We start from the raw sequence: 12,202 nt of genomic DNA on the forward strand, positions 1-12,202 counted from the left end.
ACCTGACAGGCCCAGAGAGCTTTGTGGTTAATGGAAACCAATGCCCTCTGGGGAAATTTGCTGCACTGTGCTTTCTGCACAGCCATTTGCTCTCGGTGACCTTTATGCCACAGGCTCCCTCCCAGTGCTGGTCACAAAGACCCAGGGCTTCCCACAAGATGACAGAGACATGCTCAAGCTCTTCATGGTGTGCAACACTGGAACACACACGTGCACCCGCCACGGATACCCAAACGGCCCCTGTGAATTTCCGTGGCTATTTTTGAACAGGGCCTTCAGTAACCTGTGAAATGTGCGGGACAAGGCTGGGTGAATGCCCAGATCTCACACTTACCAGCTCTATTGCTTCTGGCAAGACACTTAATGATTCTGAACCTCAGCTTTCTCTTCTAGGACAGGGCTATTAATAACCATCTTTCCAGGGCTGTTCTACGTGTGAACGCAGTTTGTAAGCTCTCTCAGGAATTTCATTATTTTACAGCTCAGAAATTCACCCATAGGTGCTACCTACCCAGGGGCGGATAGCAGGCTCTTGCTACAGGGCTCTCAGATTCAGATGTAGAGGAGACACAAGCCTGCCCTTCCTAAGACTAATGATTGCTAGCTAAACTGTAACCCAGGGCAACGGCGAGAGAATTTATATGGTTTTACATAAAAAGCAGAACCACATATTCCTATCTGATGGTAGGCTTCTGTGCTGAAGAACTGATCAGAAGTGGTGAGTTTTCATCAGTACCACCACATTTTGCTTTGGACGTTTTCTTTCTGCGAGCAGGAGGTTACACAGTGAGGTTTCCCATCCTTTTTAAGGTCATTATCAATGGGTCAGATAAATGGAGCAACCTGTTCACGGACGGTTACGAAGGGAGGACACGAAGCTACCTGACCGCTGTCAGAACAGCGGTGTTTCCTGAATAGAAAAGACAAACGACGGAACTCACACAACATCTAACCTATGATTGTCAGAAATCATTTCGGCTGTTTTTGTGACTGTGTAAAGCATTTCTACTCCTCAGCTAAAAACGGAAGTTGTTTTTAAAAATAATACACGACTGAAAAACAAAACAAATACAGTGGAGGTAAAAACGAGGGGAAAGCCGGCATTTTATTATGTTTTGTAGGTTTGTTTTATGGACCCAGGAAACATAAGCCCTGAGACTGGCTCTCTTTTAATGACAAGGACAGCTGGTACAAAGGGACTTCCTCACCGGGTGATGAGTTCCTTGACACAGGCACTACTTAAGCAAACTTCACTGTGCAGCAAGGAGTCCGTGATAGAACGGGAACGCCAAGTGCGACAGATGGCCCAGAGCCCTAATTGTGTTCCTAGAAGAAAAGAAAAGTAGACAAGGCCTACTTGTTCCTTTTGGAGGGCTCAAAAGACAGGCACACGTGCTGCAAGAGCTGAGGATGTAGCGTGCTTCAATAAGAGTAAGAGTATGCTTGTTGCAACAAAGACCACAGGAAGCTGCTTCCTATCTGTAATGTATGGGTTGGGTGTGTCTGGCCAACCATCCCCCTCCTCCAACTATAATGCTGATTGGAGGGGATTAGCAGTTCAGTTATTTTTTTTTTTTTGATGCCTTTCCTCCTTCACTGAGCCTGAAGATATAAAAGCTTCTCCTGCTGTGATTAAGACTCCAGAATCCAGGCATCGTAGCCAATGCATCTATGCAGGAAGAAGCCTATGCTGTCTGGCTGGGTCTTAAGGACTCTTCCTTCAACTTCGCAATGAAGCCAGTAGGTCAGCCTAGGGTGTCCTCACATGTCCTCCCCGAACTCCCACAAAGGCCATTGTGAGGAACTAGTCTTTCCCAGGCCACACGCCTTTCTAGGAAGATACACAGACTGACTATTTGATCTTATTGCAGTCAGCCTGACTCTCAGAGTTAGTAAACAGTGATCATTAAACCAAGATCAGTCAAGGAATAAGGACATTAAGAGGACAAAACAGGATAAATTGATCACAAAGGGAAGCTGCTTGCTTGAGACACAAATGTTAGAAACGAATGGAAGAGTTTCAAAATCAAAGACTAGAATTGATGCAGACCTTACCAAGTGTCAAGAAGCGTTTTCTCTGTTCTTAGTGGGAACACAGACAAGTGAGATCCTTGAGAAGACAAGCATAAAGGAAAAGGACACAAGACACTTTATGTCCTGCAGACAGCAGGACTCTTGTGGATGGAATCTCCCTTAGCTCACTTCCTGTCTTCTCAATGACTTTGATTCTGTCAGCATCAAATGCTACAGTGAAACAAGCTAAACAAACAAACCAACCAGCACAGAAAATAAGAGGGCTGTTTTGTACACGTGGCCCCGCCATCACAGGGGACTTCCTTTCCAGGGAGGTCATTGTTTACCTTTGAAGGATTCCTATTCCTTTTCCTTTCCACTCCAAGAAAAGTGCTTTCTCCCACCCCGACGGACAGCCATCGCTGAGTCACAGAATGGATGGGAATTAGGATAGAATTAGGAAACATTGCGGGTAATGTGGACACTGGTGGCGGGAGAGTGACAGGCACTGTCCCTGCCAATCAATGAGAAGCTGAAGGACTCGGTGAGTCAAACCACAGAGAAGAGGGGGGAAAGTCTGGAATCTACAATGGTTTTATGTGGTTTTCCAACTAGGCTGGGTTGCTCTGAGTAGTATTCCACACTGGCCATACCCAGGAATAAATGTGATGGTCTCGGGCATGAAAGCAAGAGGATGCAGATCTTTATAAGGACGCTGACACTGCTCACCCAAGGCACAGCATCCGAGTATCTGTGTTCCATAAGACCCCCCCCCCCCCAGCGTTCGGGTAGAGCACGGGATGACATGGTGATATCCGTATTCTTGGCAGAACATTCTGCTTCTCGGATTGAGAACTGAATTTAGAAGTTCTGTTCAAAGATAAGTTCATAGAGTGCATTTGTGGCCATTTAAGCAATATTCGACTGGAGCACAGAAGATGGCTATCAGAGTTTGGTAAAGGGAGTTTTAGCTTGCTTCTAAGTGGATGGGCATCTTGGAAAACTTAACTTAGCCATTTACTCTAAATATTATAAAAGAATTTTAATATTCGTTGTATGCTAATTTTTAACAAATGCTAGCAGTAGAGATACTTATCATTCTGCTTAGATACTGCTATGAAAGAAACAACAATCAGAAGAAGCAAAGAGCAAAGATTGGAGCATTTTCTTTCAATCACGTGGATAAAAGTGTGTCTTTTACATAGCTCTCCAGAATCAGTCATCCGCATGGTGGCTAACTAAAATATTGTCTCAAATTTTTGCATAAAAAAGGAAAAATTAGAACAGAAAAGTAAATTAGTATCTTTCTCCTCTGTGCTAAGGGAAAATATGCCTGCAAAAGAATATACATTCTAAGGAAAATCCTTGTGTTAAACTATCCCTTGCAAATAGAGTCAATTATTATTATTTAATATGGACCATGGGCTAAGCGCTGCAATGTTCAAAGTTAGTAGCTTCCCCTTGCCACAAGGAAAATTATCAAGTTCATTTCAAAGGGACAACATGATGTTCTACCACTAAAAATACAAGTATTTTGTGGTCAACATGTGCTTGTGTTAAAATGAAATCCCAGTCTAGCTTTAGAGAGATCTCTTTGCATACACATGAGTGAAAACACTGGGTTGGTTTTAAAGGACTCTACTACCGAAGTCCTCGATAAGGACTGATTAAATTACAGTGGAAAGACGGCAGCTCCCTCTAAGAACAGACGCAACTGAAAGAGTACGCACCCGTAAAACAAGTTTTGTCTGGATGGTAAGCACATGTTCTGGTAGCCTTTCTCCTTTAATGCAATTGTAATGTTATAGTATCCTAACTAACGAGACAGGCCAAATAGGGCAGCAATAGTAGGTACAATGGAAAGAAGGAATAAGCGGAGGGAGGGAGGTGAGAAAGGAGAGAAGAGGAGAAAGCAAGGCCTAAACAATTGCATTAATCACAGTAGCTTTGGCCAGGTTAATCGTAAAAGATCTGAAATACAGCTATGCTAACCAAACCTACCGCACCACAAGCACGTCCATTCCATTTATCAGTCAACTAAATCACTTGTCTGGAAATATTCATGGTTGTCCCACAATTATAACTTGCTCAATAATCAAGACTGCTCCTTATTAATTCAAACAAACAATCCAATTTAAAGGTCTATGTGGTGACTGGGTATTATTATTCTAGCAAAACAAGAGGAAGATCCAACCACAAGCACTTAGGACACCCAAGATAGCCCTTTGGCAGGGAGCACGCTCTCACAGACACCCATGAGGTCCCTCCAAATGGAAGACAGTACACTAAGAAGGAACTGCTACAGTTTTCTCTCTCCATTCCCCCCGCCGCGTGTCTGTGTGTGATATCATGAAGCTCTGGGATTTAGTATTTCTATACTGAGCAACAGTGTAAACAGATTATTTAAGAATAAGGCACACTTATGGGTGGCTTCTGATTGTCTCTCACGAAAGTGCACCCGAAGAGCCATCCCAGGACAGGACTCAAGGCACATTTTGCAGAGGTATCTTTTTCGGTTGCTGGTTGTCTACAGATGGCTGAAGCAGGGGTATGGAACATGCTGTCATATTTCATTCATAACACACATGTACTGTAGCTCGAGGCAACAGATGGACAATCACTTGTTTAAACTACAAATGTGAAATACTAAGGTAGAATGGCAATATTTCTAGACATGTATATATAAAAAAATATGCCTTTCCAAGCCAAGAGGGATGGTGAGAGGCTGGGAGGTGGCATCAGTGTTTCCCTGATCTCCTTAGCAGCTGCCATAATTTGCCCGACACCCTTCAAAACTTGATAATGGAAGGATCAGGGGGCAACCGACACAGAGCTGACAGAAGAAGCCCAAACCATATCAAATAGAAATAACACTGTTCTTCCCGACTGGTTCACATTAATAGGACTTGTAGTAAGTAGGAAGATGGTTGACGGTTGTGTTGGCGGAGGCCTGTCTCTGGTGTACCAACGCTCTATTGCTGCCACATACAGAGTGTGCTCCCCCTCCCCTGGACCCAAATACAAAATAGCTGTTCATCGTCATTAAGGTCCGTATGTTTTTAACAGCTTACCATAGACATATCTGCAGATTTTCCCATAGAAAACAATTAGTGTTTTTAAGTTCATTTCATTAATCAGCATATAACCCATGTTGTCATTTTGATCATAGAAGTCATTCCAACAGGGACGACAATGTGCTGGTGACAGGGGGAAAAAACCCACATCTTTGAGCTGCAGAGATGGCAATGTTTCATTAACGCGGAGGCCTTGAGTTAGGACTCGTGATGACTTATTTATGAGTTTTAAAGGCGATTTTGTTTGCCCAGCTCCATATTGAGCCAGTCTGAGATGGGATTCCAAACAGTTGCAAAATCTTGTTCTGGATGGGAGGCTTAGCTATGGGAGAGCACTTGTCTGTTTCATGCAAGGCTTAGAGAGCCATCCCCACCACTCTAGAAATAGAATCTTATTTTGAAATGTTCTCTGCAGAGCCCATGACAGTGGGTCTTTTTTCCCCCTGTCCTACGTATCACACTTTATAAAGAAGAACCAAGTGTTTGTGCTCTCGATATTTAAACAATTCAGATAGCATTTTACAAGTTTTCAGTTACAGACATATTTTTTCTATTTATGTATTTAAATGATAGTAAGGCAATATATCAAAAGACTGTGTATAATCATTAAAGTAATACGATCTTTATATCTCTACAGTAGGCAAAACTTTACGTAGCTAACAGAGTAAAGAGTAGAATGACTTGGTATTGCTGAAATCAAATGCAGAGTAAGAAAATATGAAAGCAAGGCAAATCATAGATTAAAGAAATTGCAGAGTGGAGTTGTAGGATCCTTTACATGGTTAGACCTTGTGAAAGAAAAACATCTAATTCTAAATATTTCTGTATATGTGTGTGTGCACGTTCGTTATTATAAAAGTATATGTCTATATTAAAAAGAAATTCACTTTAAAACTCTTTGGTAAAGCTACTCTGAGGTTACATGGTGAGAAGGCACGGGGATGGCTGTAAGCAGGCAGAGCTCTGTCCTAAGACCTCAGGGGAGAAATGGTGGTGGCAATCCTCGCAACTCTTGCATGGAAGCATCTGGTTCGGAAAGTAGTTAAATGTAATACACACATGATGTTATTGCTCTATAGTATAAATTCTTCCTCTGGTGTCTAAACTTATAGCAACATTACTGCCTTTCTAGACATAATTCCTGCCCTCATTAAACTGGACCCTACTTTTGGCATCAAGACAGTTTCCTGAATTTCACGTTGAAGATTTTGGTCAGTTCAAGAGGACTGTATTGCCACCTCGACTGTCCGACAGTCAGAGTTCTCCAAGGTCAATGGCACAGCTGAGCCTTTCAACTGGAACACAGGAATTCAGGGATAGAGCCACCACCCACCATATCCTGAAATCCACAAGCTGCCCTCCGTGCATCTCCAGAGAAGAGAAGCAGGTAAGAGCAGGCAGTGCCCCCTGAAATCCAGCTTTAGGGGTTCTAGCATGAAAACTGCTTAGCGAAGAAAGTTAAAGAAGCCCCACATTGACCCAGACGAGCTGAGTGACAAAAGCTTAAGGGTTTCTTTTAATCACTTTTCTGATGACTTCTATTCAAGTAAAATCAACTTTATAAAGAATTCCTGAGGCATGGGTTTGCAATTCGAAACATGCACAAGCAATTAAAAATTTTTTGGCTCTAAATGTTAAAATTAAAACTGTCAGACTAGAAGATCATCATGTCATAAAGATTTAAAAAAAAAATAAAAAGACACAGAAGGGCCGGGGATCCAGGAGTGGGATGGTGCTTGCCAACACTTGAGGCCCCAGCTCAACTCCCAGCACCGACCGCATAAAGAAATAAAAAGGTATATTGGGATTTAAGGTGGCTATATTTCTCTATGTCTAGGACTGGGTGTTAGCTACAGAGGGATTCATTATATTATTATTTATACCCTTCTGTATATTTAAAGTATTCCATAATTTAAAGTATATATTTGTAGAAAATTTAACGAAAGGATTGGGAAATCTCGTCCCAAGATAGAGAACCGTGAGTTCACAAAATGGCCAGCTGCTATTGCTAAGCGAAGTGTCTCCTCTCCACCGAGCAAACTGGCTCCAGTTGGCAAGCAAGCGTTTCGCTGGCTAATAAGAGTTCGCATAAAGACTCTAGTCAGGCATTCTGCATATTTTTAGCTCAGGAAGACAATTTTGTTTTCAGGGATTGTCTTTGAAAGTGTGGTGTAAATGTCACGCTGAAGATAGGAAAATGTCTCCTGCAATATGTACTTGAGCTACAGAAGGATTGTCAGAATAATAAAACTCTGGTTTCGCAATCTTTGCCCAGCTTTTCCTTCTTTTTCAAAGAAGAGGAAACATGGTTATGTAACTTCATTTTATGGGTCCAAATTTGCAGTTTTCAAAAAAAAATAGATTTGGGTTATTATAAAATGAAAGAAAGAGAAGAATTTGATTCCTCTTAATACATATCTCTCTGTAGATAAATGTTAATTGTAGGAACCACGCGTGTGTGGTAGGGGAAAATTCACAGTCCTTGTAAGATGAAGTGTCAGACAGAATTGGAAATGTACCAAAAGCAAGTCTGTCTGTCTTATGTCCAGATAGCACGGAGATGAAAAGCTCAAGGTAGAATTGTTGAAAATAAACTGGGCTTTTCAAACGCTTTGAAATTGCTTTCAAGCAGTCCTTTGGTTAGCATTTCCCATGTGGTCTCTTTAACTCAGTAGTGAATGGTGGTCTATCACTTATAGATATAGGCTAAAAAAATGCCTTCAAATGAGCATCAACCACTGGGCACTGCACATCTTGAATTTGGATAATGGCAAAGTAAATTTGGGCTCCTGTAAATTTATGTATTTTTTCAAGTACATTCTTTATAGCCTAGCAGAAGAATGCGCACTCCCCCCACCTTTATTTTTACCAAGAGACACGAGTGGTACAGTGCCATGGGGAAATCCACCTTTCCAACCCCTGGCAACAGAACGGCTTGACTTCCGTGGCCACGGCCAGAGGGAAAGGGGACAGGAGGAGACGTCAAGCTAAAGGCACCTGCAGGCTGGCATATCCACCCAGGAAACATCATGTGACAGCAAATACCACACTAAAAACCTATTCAGCCAGATGGAAAGTGAGGCAAACACAGGGATTAAAAGTTACAGGAATGCAGAAGTGAATGGGATGGAGCGTAATCTGTGCAAAAATGTGGAGGTCCTTACAACAAAGGCTCATCAAGGCTTTACATGATTAAATGTGAAACGAGTATTTGGTAGGAACTTAAACAAATCTCATCCTGTAGGTGCTTCTAAAGAAAAGGTTAACAGCAGATGAAGAACAGAGACCATCCCAGGGGTTGAGAGCTTTGCCTCTATTTTTCTATTTCTTCTCTTATCTTTGTCTTGTGTTTCGTTCTAGGTGCCGCGTGCTCGGTGGCGAAGCGGGCGACCCACTCTACAGGTCAGTGCTTGCCTTGGCGGTCAACACCCTGATGCGGGCGGAGTTGCAGGTCTTGCAGAGGATGTGTCCATCCAAAGGGTAGCAGCCTTGGTTGTCTCCTTCAGACAGAAGACCACCACAATCCTAGAGAAATGGAGGCAGAAGGGATGGGAGTGAAACTGGGAGGCATGGGTACAAGTCCAGCTTCCTGAGCCGTCTTGACAAGGCTTCCGTCTTGTGCCCGCTGTCCTGCACCCTCAGTACGTGACATAGCAGATCATGAAGGACACTGATTTAGAGGTTAATCACATAAGGGCAAATGGGAGCCAGGAGTGGTAGTGCATGCCTCTGATCCCAGCATGCAGGAAGTAGAGGCACGTGGCCCTCTGTGAGGTTGAGGCCAGCTTGGTCTACATAGCAAGTTCTAGGCCAGCAAGGACTATAGAGACTCAATGTCCAAACAAAAGAAGCAAATTCAAATAGTGTAAAATGACTTTTCTAGTCACTGAATACAAAAACATAGTAAAAGGAGGAAAGAGTCTCTAGCTCTCGGCTCCCAGGGGTTAATGTGCTCTCCTCAACAACAGCAAGGAAAAGCATGGTCCCTAATGCACACTACCCTTCATCAAAAGAATGAACAGGGGCAAGAATGGGAGTCTATTATTGCTATTTAAATCAAAGAAAGGTGATTTCTGTCGTGTAGCAAGGCTACCCATGGCTTTTGCATTATTTACTCAATTGTAGCAACGGCACAAAAATGCAAGGGCTGGGAGGACCAAGACTTTGTCATACTTTCCAAAAGGGCTAACATTTTGGCGAGGGACAGATCACATAACCGGAGACAAGCTCCCCATGTGCCACTGTTACATTTGTCACTGTCTGTACAGGCGACACACAAGACTGAACGCCATCCCGAAAATAATTAAGGTAATTTGTGCCTTATCAAGCTTTTGGGTCGGCCAAAGTTGAGAAGGGATATGAACGTACTCTGTACCAAACGCAGGGGTTGCCTACGTGCAAAAAATCGTGCTAGTGTTGGTACGAGGGAAGGTCCACTCTGTAAAGCATCAGGTAGCACTGAAGGGCAGTCCTGGCCTTTAGAAGCAATGCGGGTTTGCTTGGAAAATCAACAGAGTCCTACTTAGCACTATGTGCCCAGTTCACTTTAGAAGATGTTGTCACAGGCTACGATGGCTGCAAAGCTCCACGCTCTGCTCTCCAAGAGGAGCGAGGAGATGAAGCCATGACTACAGCCGACAAAGAATAAACTCCTGGTATAAACAGGGCTGACCCAGAGGACCGTAGCAGACACAGTTGTGATCCACAGGAAGTTTGGCTTTGCCAAAAAGAACCAGTGATATATTGGACTGTGAGATGTCTGCAGGAACTGAGTAACGGAACTAAACAAAAGAATGATTTCAAATCACAATGACATCATTCATAGATGGCACAGTTTTAAGTCTCTCTGTGTGTGTGTGCCTGTGTGTGTTGGGGGAGGGTTCTTGGAGCCTCAGTATCTGCTGTCAAATGTCCTCTAAAAGATCTCTATACTCAGTGGCCTCATCACTGGGGCACTGGAAAGACGACGGCTGAACACTGTTGTTCTCATTTCCTCCCTGGTCTTAGACCTCACAATAGTTATAGTATTTCTTTGTGTTAAGCTTGGAGAGGGGCATATAACCTGGGCTTTATGGAGGAACAGAGCACAGTGCAAAAACAGGTGGTCAGTTAAAGACAAGGAAGTGAACGGAGTGGACAGATTCTCTGGGGGCCTCAGTGCCTTGATATTCCACAACCTCGGGCATTCTGTTGGGCTGTGAGGACAAGGGAACGAATGAGGAAGCCTGCATTCCACACGGATAGGAGAAGGGCTGGAAAGGGCAGTATCCATATGAGCGAGTAATGTCAGAGAAAAGTGGAAGGAGGGGCCTGGGTAGCTCACAGAAGACGGTAAATTATTTTCAAACCACCTTCTCAATGTAGTGTCCTTTAAGACTCAAATGATGAGGGGAAGGACCTCTGCCCTTTGCTGTATTATGGCTGCATATCCCCCAAACAGTGTTAGCTAAGCCCCTCTTCTCACTTCTAGGCTGATTCTGGGTCTGGCTTATGGATTCTACAGCACCCTGCCCTGACTCTCACATAGCTCTTAACAGTGGTGACCTCTTAAGCTTGGAAGCCAACTGCTATATAAATAAATCTCTTCCTGCAACCCTGAAGTGAATGAATTTTTGTCCTTCTCACTGGATGATAATGGTCCCTCTGCCCAAAGACCCTTCCTCTACTGTAATAGTTTACAATTTTGTGTTTCGGTCTCCTAGCTACATCTGGAGGGGTAAGAATTTGAAGCATTTGTACAGAGAGAGGGATCGTGTGGAGTGGGGTGACCGGTGTGATGTCACTGCATTAACTGTCTGTATCAGAGCTGGATCCTGTCTGTTAACGTTAGGGTCTTTGTTAGGCACCGGGGTCTCCAGGTTTCAGGATTGCTCTGACTTTGGGATGCCACTGACCTCACAGCGGTAGCAGTGCACGTGGAAATCACGGTCCAGAGCCACGATGCGGACAGTCTCCTCCTGGCCTGGGGCAGGCATGATAGGCTCCTTGCACACAGAACAGCGTGGAGCAAATCTCCTGAAAAGAGACAGACAATGGTGAAATGTCAAGCACAGATGCGGATGGAGAGGAACACAGGCTAACACCTGGTCTGAATTTCCTGTGTGACCTTGACCTAAAGAATGTGACAGTAGAGGCCTCCACAGATGGTGCGTGATGTGTATGTGACAAAAAGAGGGTGGGAACTGAGAAGAAAGTGGGAACTGTTTTTAATAGAGACCCTTCAAGGAACTCTTTAGCAGGCAGCATGTGCTGTGCAGGAGTCCTGTGTAGAGAACCACACTGTTCCCTAGGCATGACCTACCTGAACGCAGGAGACAAGGTCCTGCCTGAACATGGATGGACAAAGGCCCTGGTAAGTTCCAACTACCCTCTGACTTGCTTCTAGATGTTAGTGTGCCTCCCTCGTGTCCTAGACAAATCCTGGAATTAGGAATCTCTACAGCTTTCTTCTTTAAAATGTATCTTCAATTCCACAAAAAGCCTCAAACACACAGGTTTTACCAATTGGCAGAGACTGGTGGTTTTACTATATATTTTATGAAAAACTCACAAAGGCAAAGTACATGTTATTTATATTTTGTCTGTACAAGAGATTTTAGCATGATCAAAGTCTATATGTACAGGGACTTTAGTATGATCAAAGTCTATATAAACACACATGTATGCACACATGTAAGGTTTTGAAGCTACTGGTGAAGAACTTTAATATATCTCTTAATTTGTTGTTATTCGCTAATAGAACTTTTTGTCTTAGATGAGGGAGCTGAAAAAATGGGTTATGAACCCATCTAAATTTTCTAGAATTGAAGGATAGCGTTTGTGATGGTGTGAAATAAGGCATGATTTGGAATGGACACAGATAAGAACTGAAGGAAACCCTTAAAGGACACAGCAGCATGTCTGAAATCCTAGTACTAGAGAGGCTGAGGCAGGAGGATCACCCCAAGTTCCAACCAAGCTTGGGCTACTGAGTGAGCTCCTATTTAAAAAAAAAAACAACTAAGATACTGAGCAAGCTACTAAAGTTTTTCATGGAAATGGTTTTAAGATTAATGATGTTAAAATTTATCTACTTGTAGTAAGACTTAAAAGAAAATAATGATAGTAATCTAATG

General features: G+C 43.2%; 1 protein-coding gene across 3 annotated transcripts in view; it reads right to left on the reverse strand.

Annotated features, from left to right (window-relative positions):
- Window positions 1–7,897: 7,897 nt before the first annotated feature.
- Window positions 7,898–12,202, reverse strand: part of Lpp (LIM domain containing preferred translocation partner in lipoma) — a 606,896-nt gene continuing 602,591 nt past the window's right edge. For 2 of the 3 annotated variants that reach the window (XM_075967672.1, XM_075967680.1), the window contains 2 exons: window positions 10,982–11,102; window positions 8,385–8,612 (listed from right to left, as the gene is read on the reverse strand). In XM_075967672.1, the coding sequence (XP_075823787.1) occupies window positions 8,484–8,612; window positions 10,982–11,102 (250 nt within the window). In that variant the 3' untranslated portion in view covers window positions 8,385–8,483. Of the gene's footprint in view, window positions 8,613–10,981; window positions 11,103–12,202 lie in introns of all 3 variants that reach the window. The other variant, XM_075967686.1, reaches the window with a different exon arrangement.

Source organism: Microtus pennsylvanicus, chromosome 1 (assembly GCF_037038515.1).
Source record: "Microtus pennsylvanicus isolate mMicPen1 chromosome 1, mMicPen1.hap1, whole genome shotgun sequence".
NCBI classification, from domain to species: domain Eukaryota; kingdom Metazoa; phylum Chordata; class Mammalia; order Rodentia; family Cricetidae; genus Microtus; species Microtus pennsylvanicus.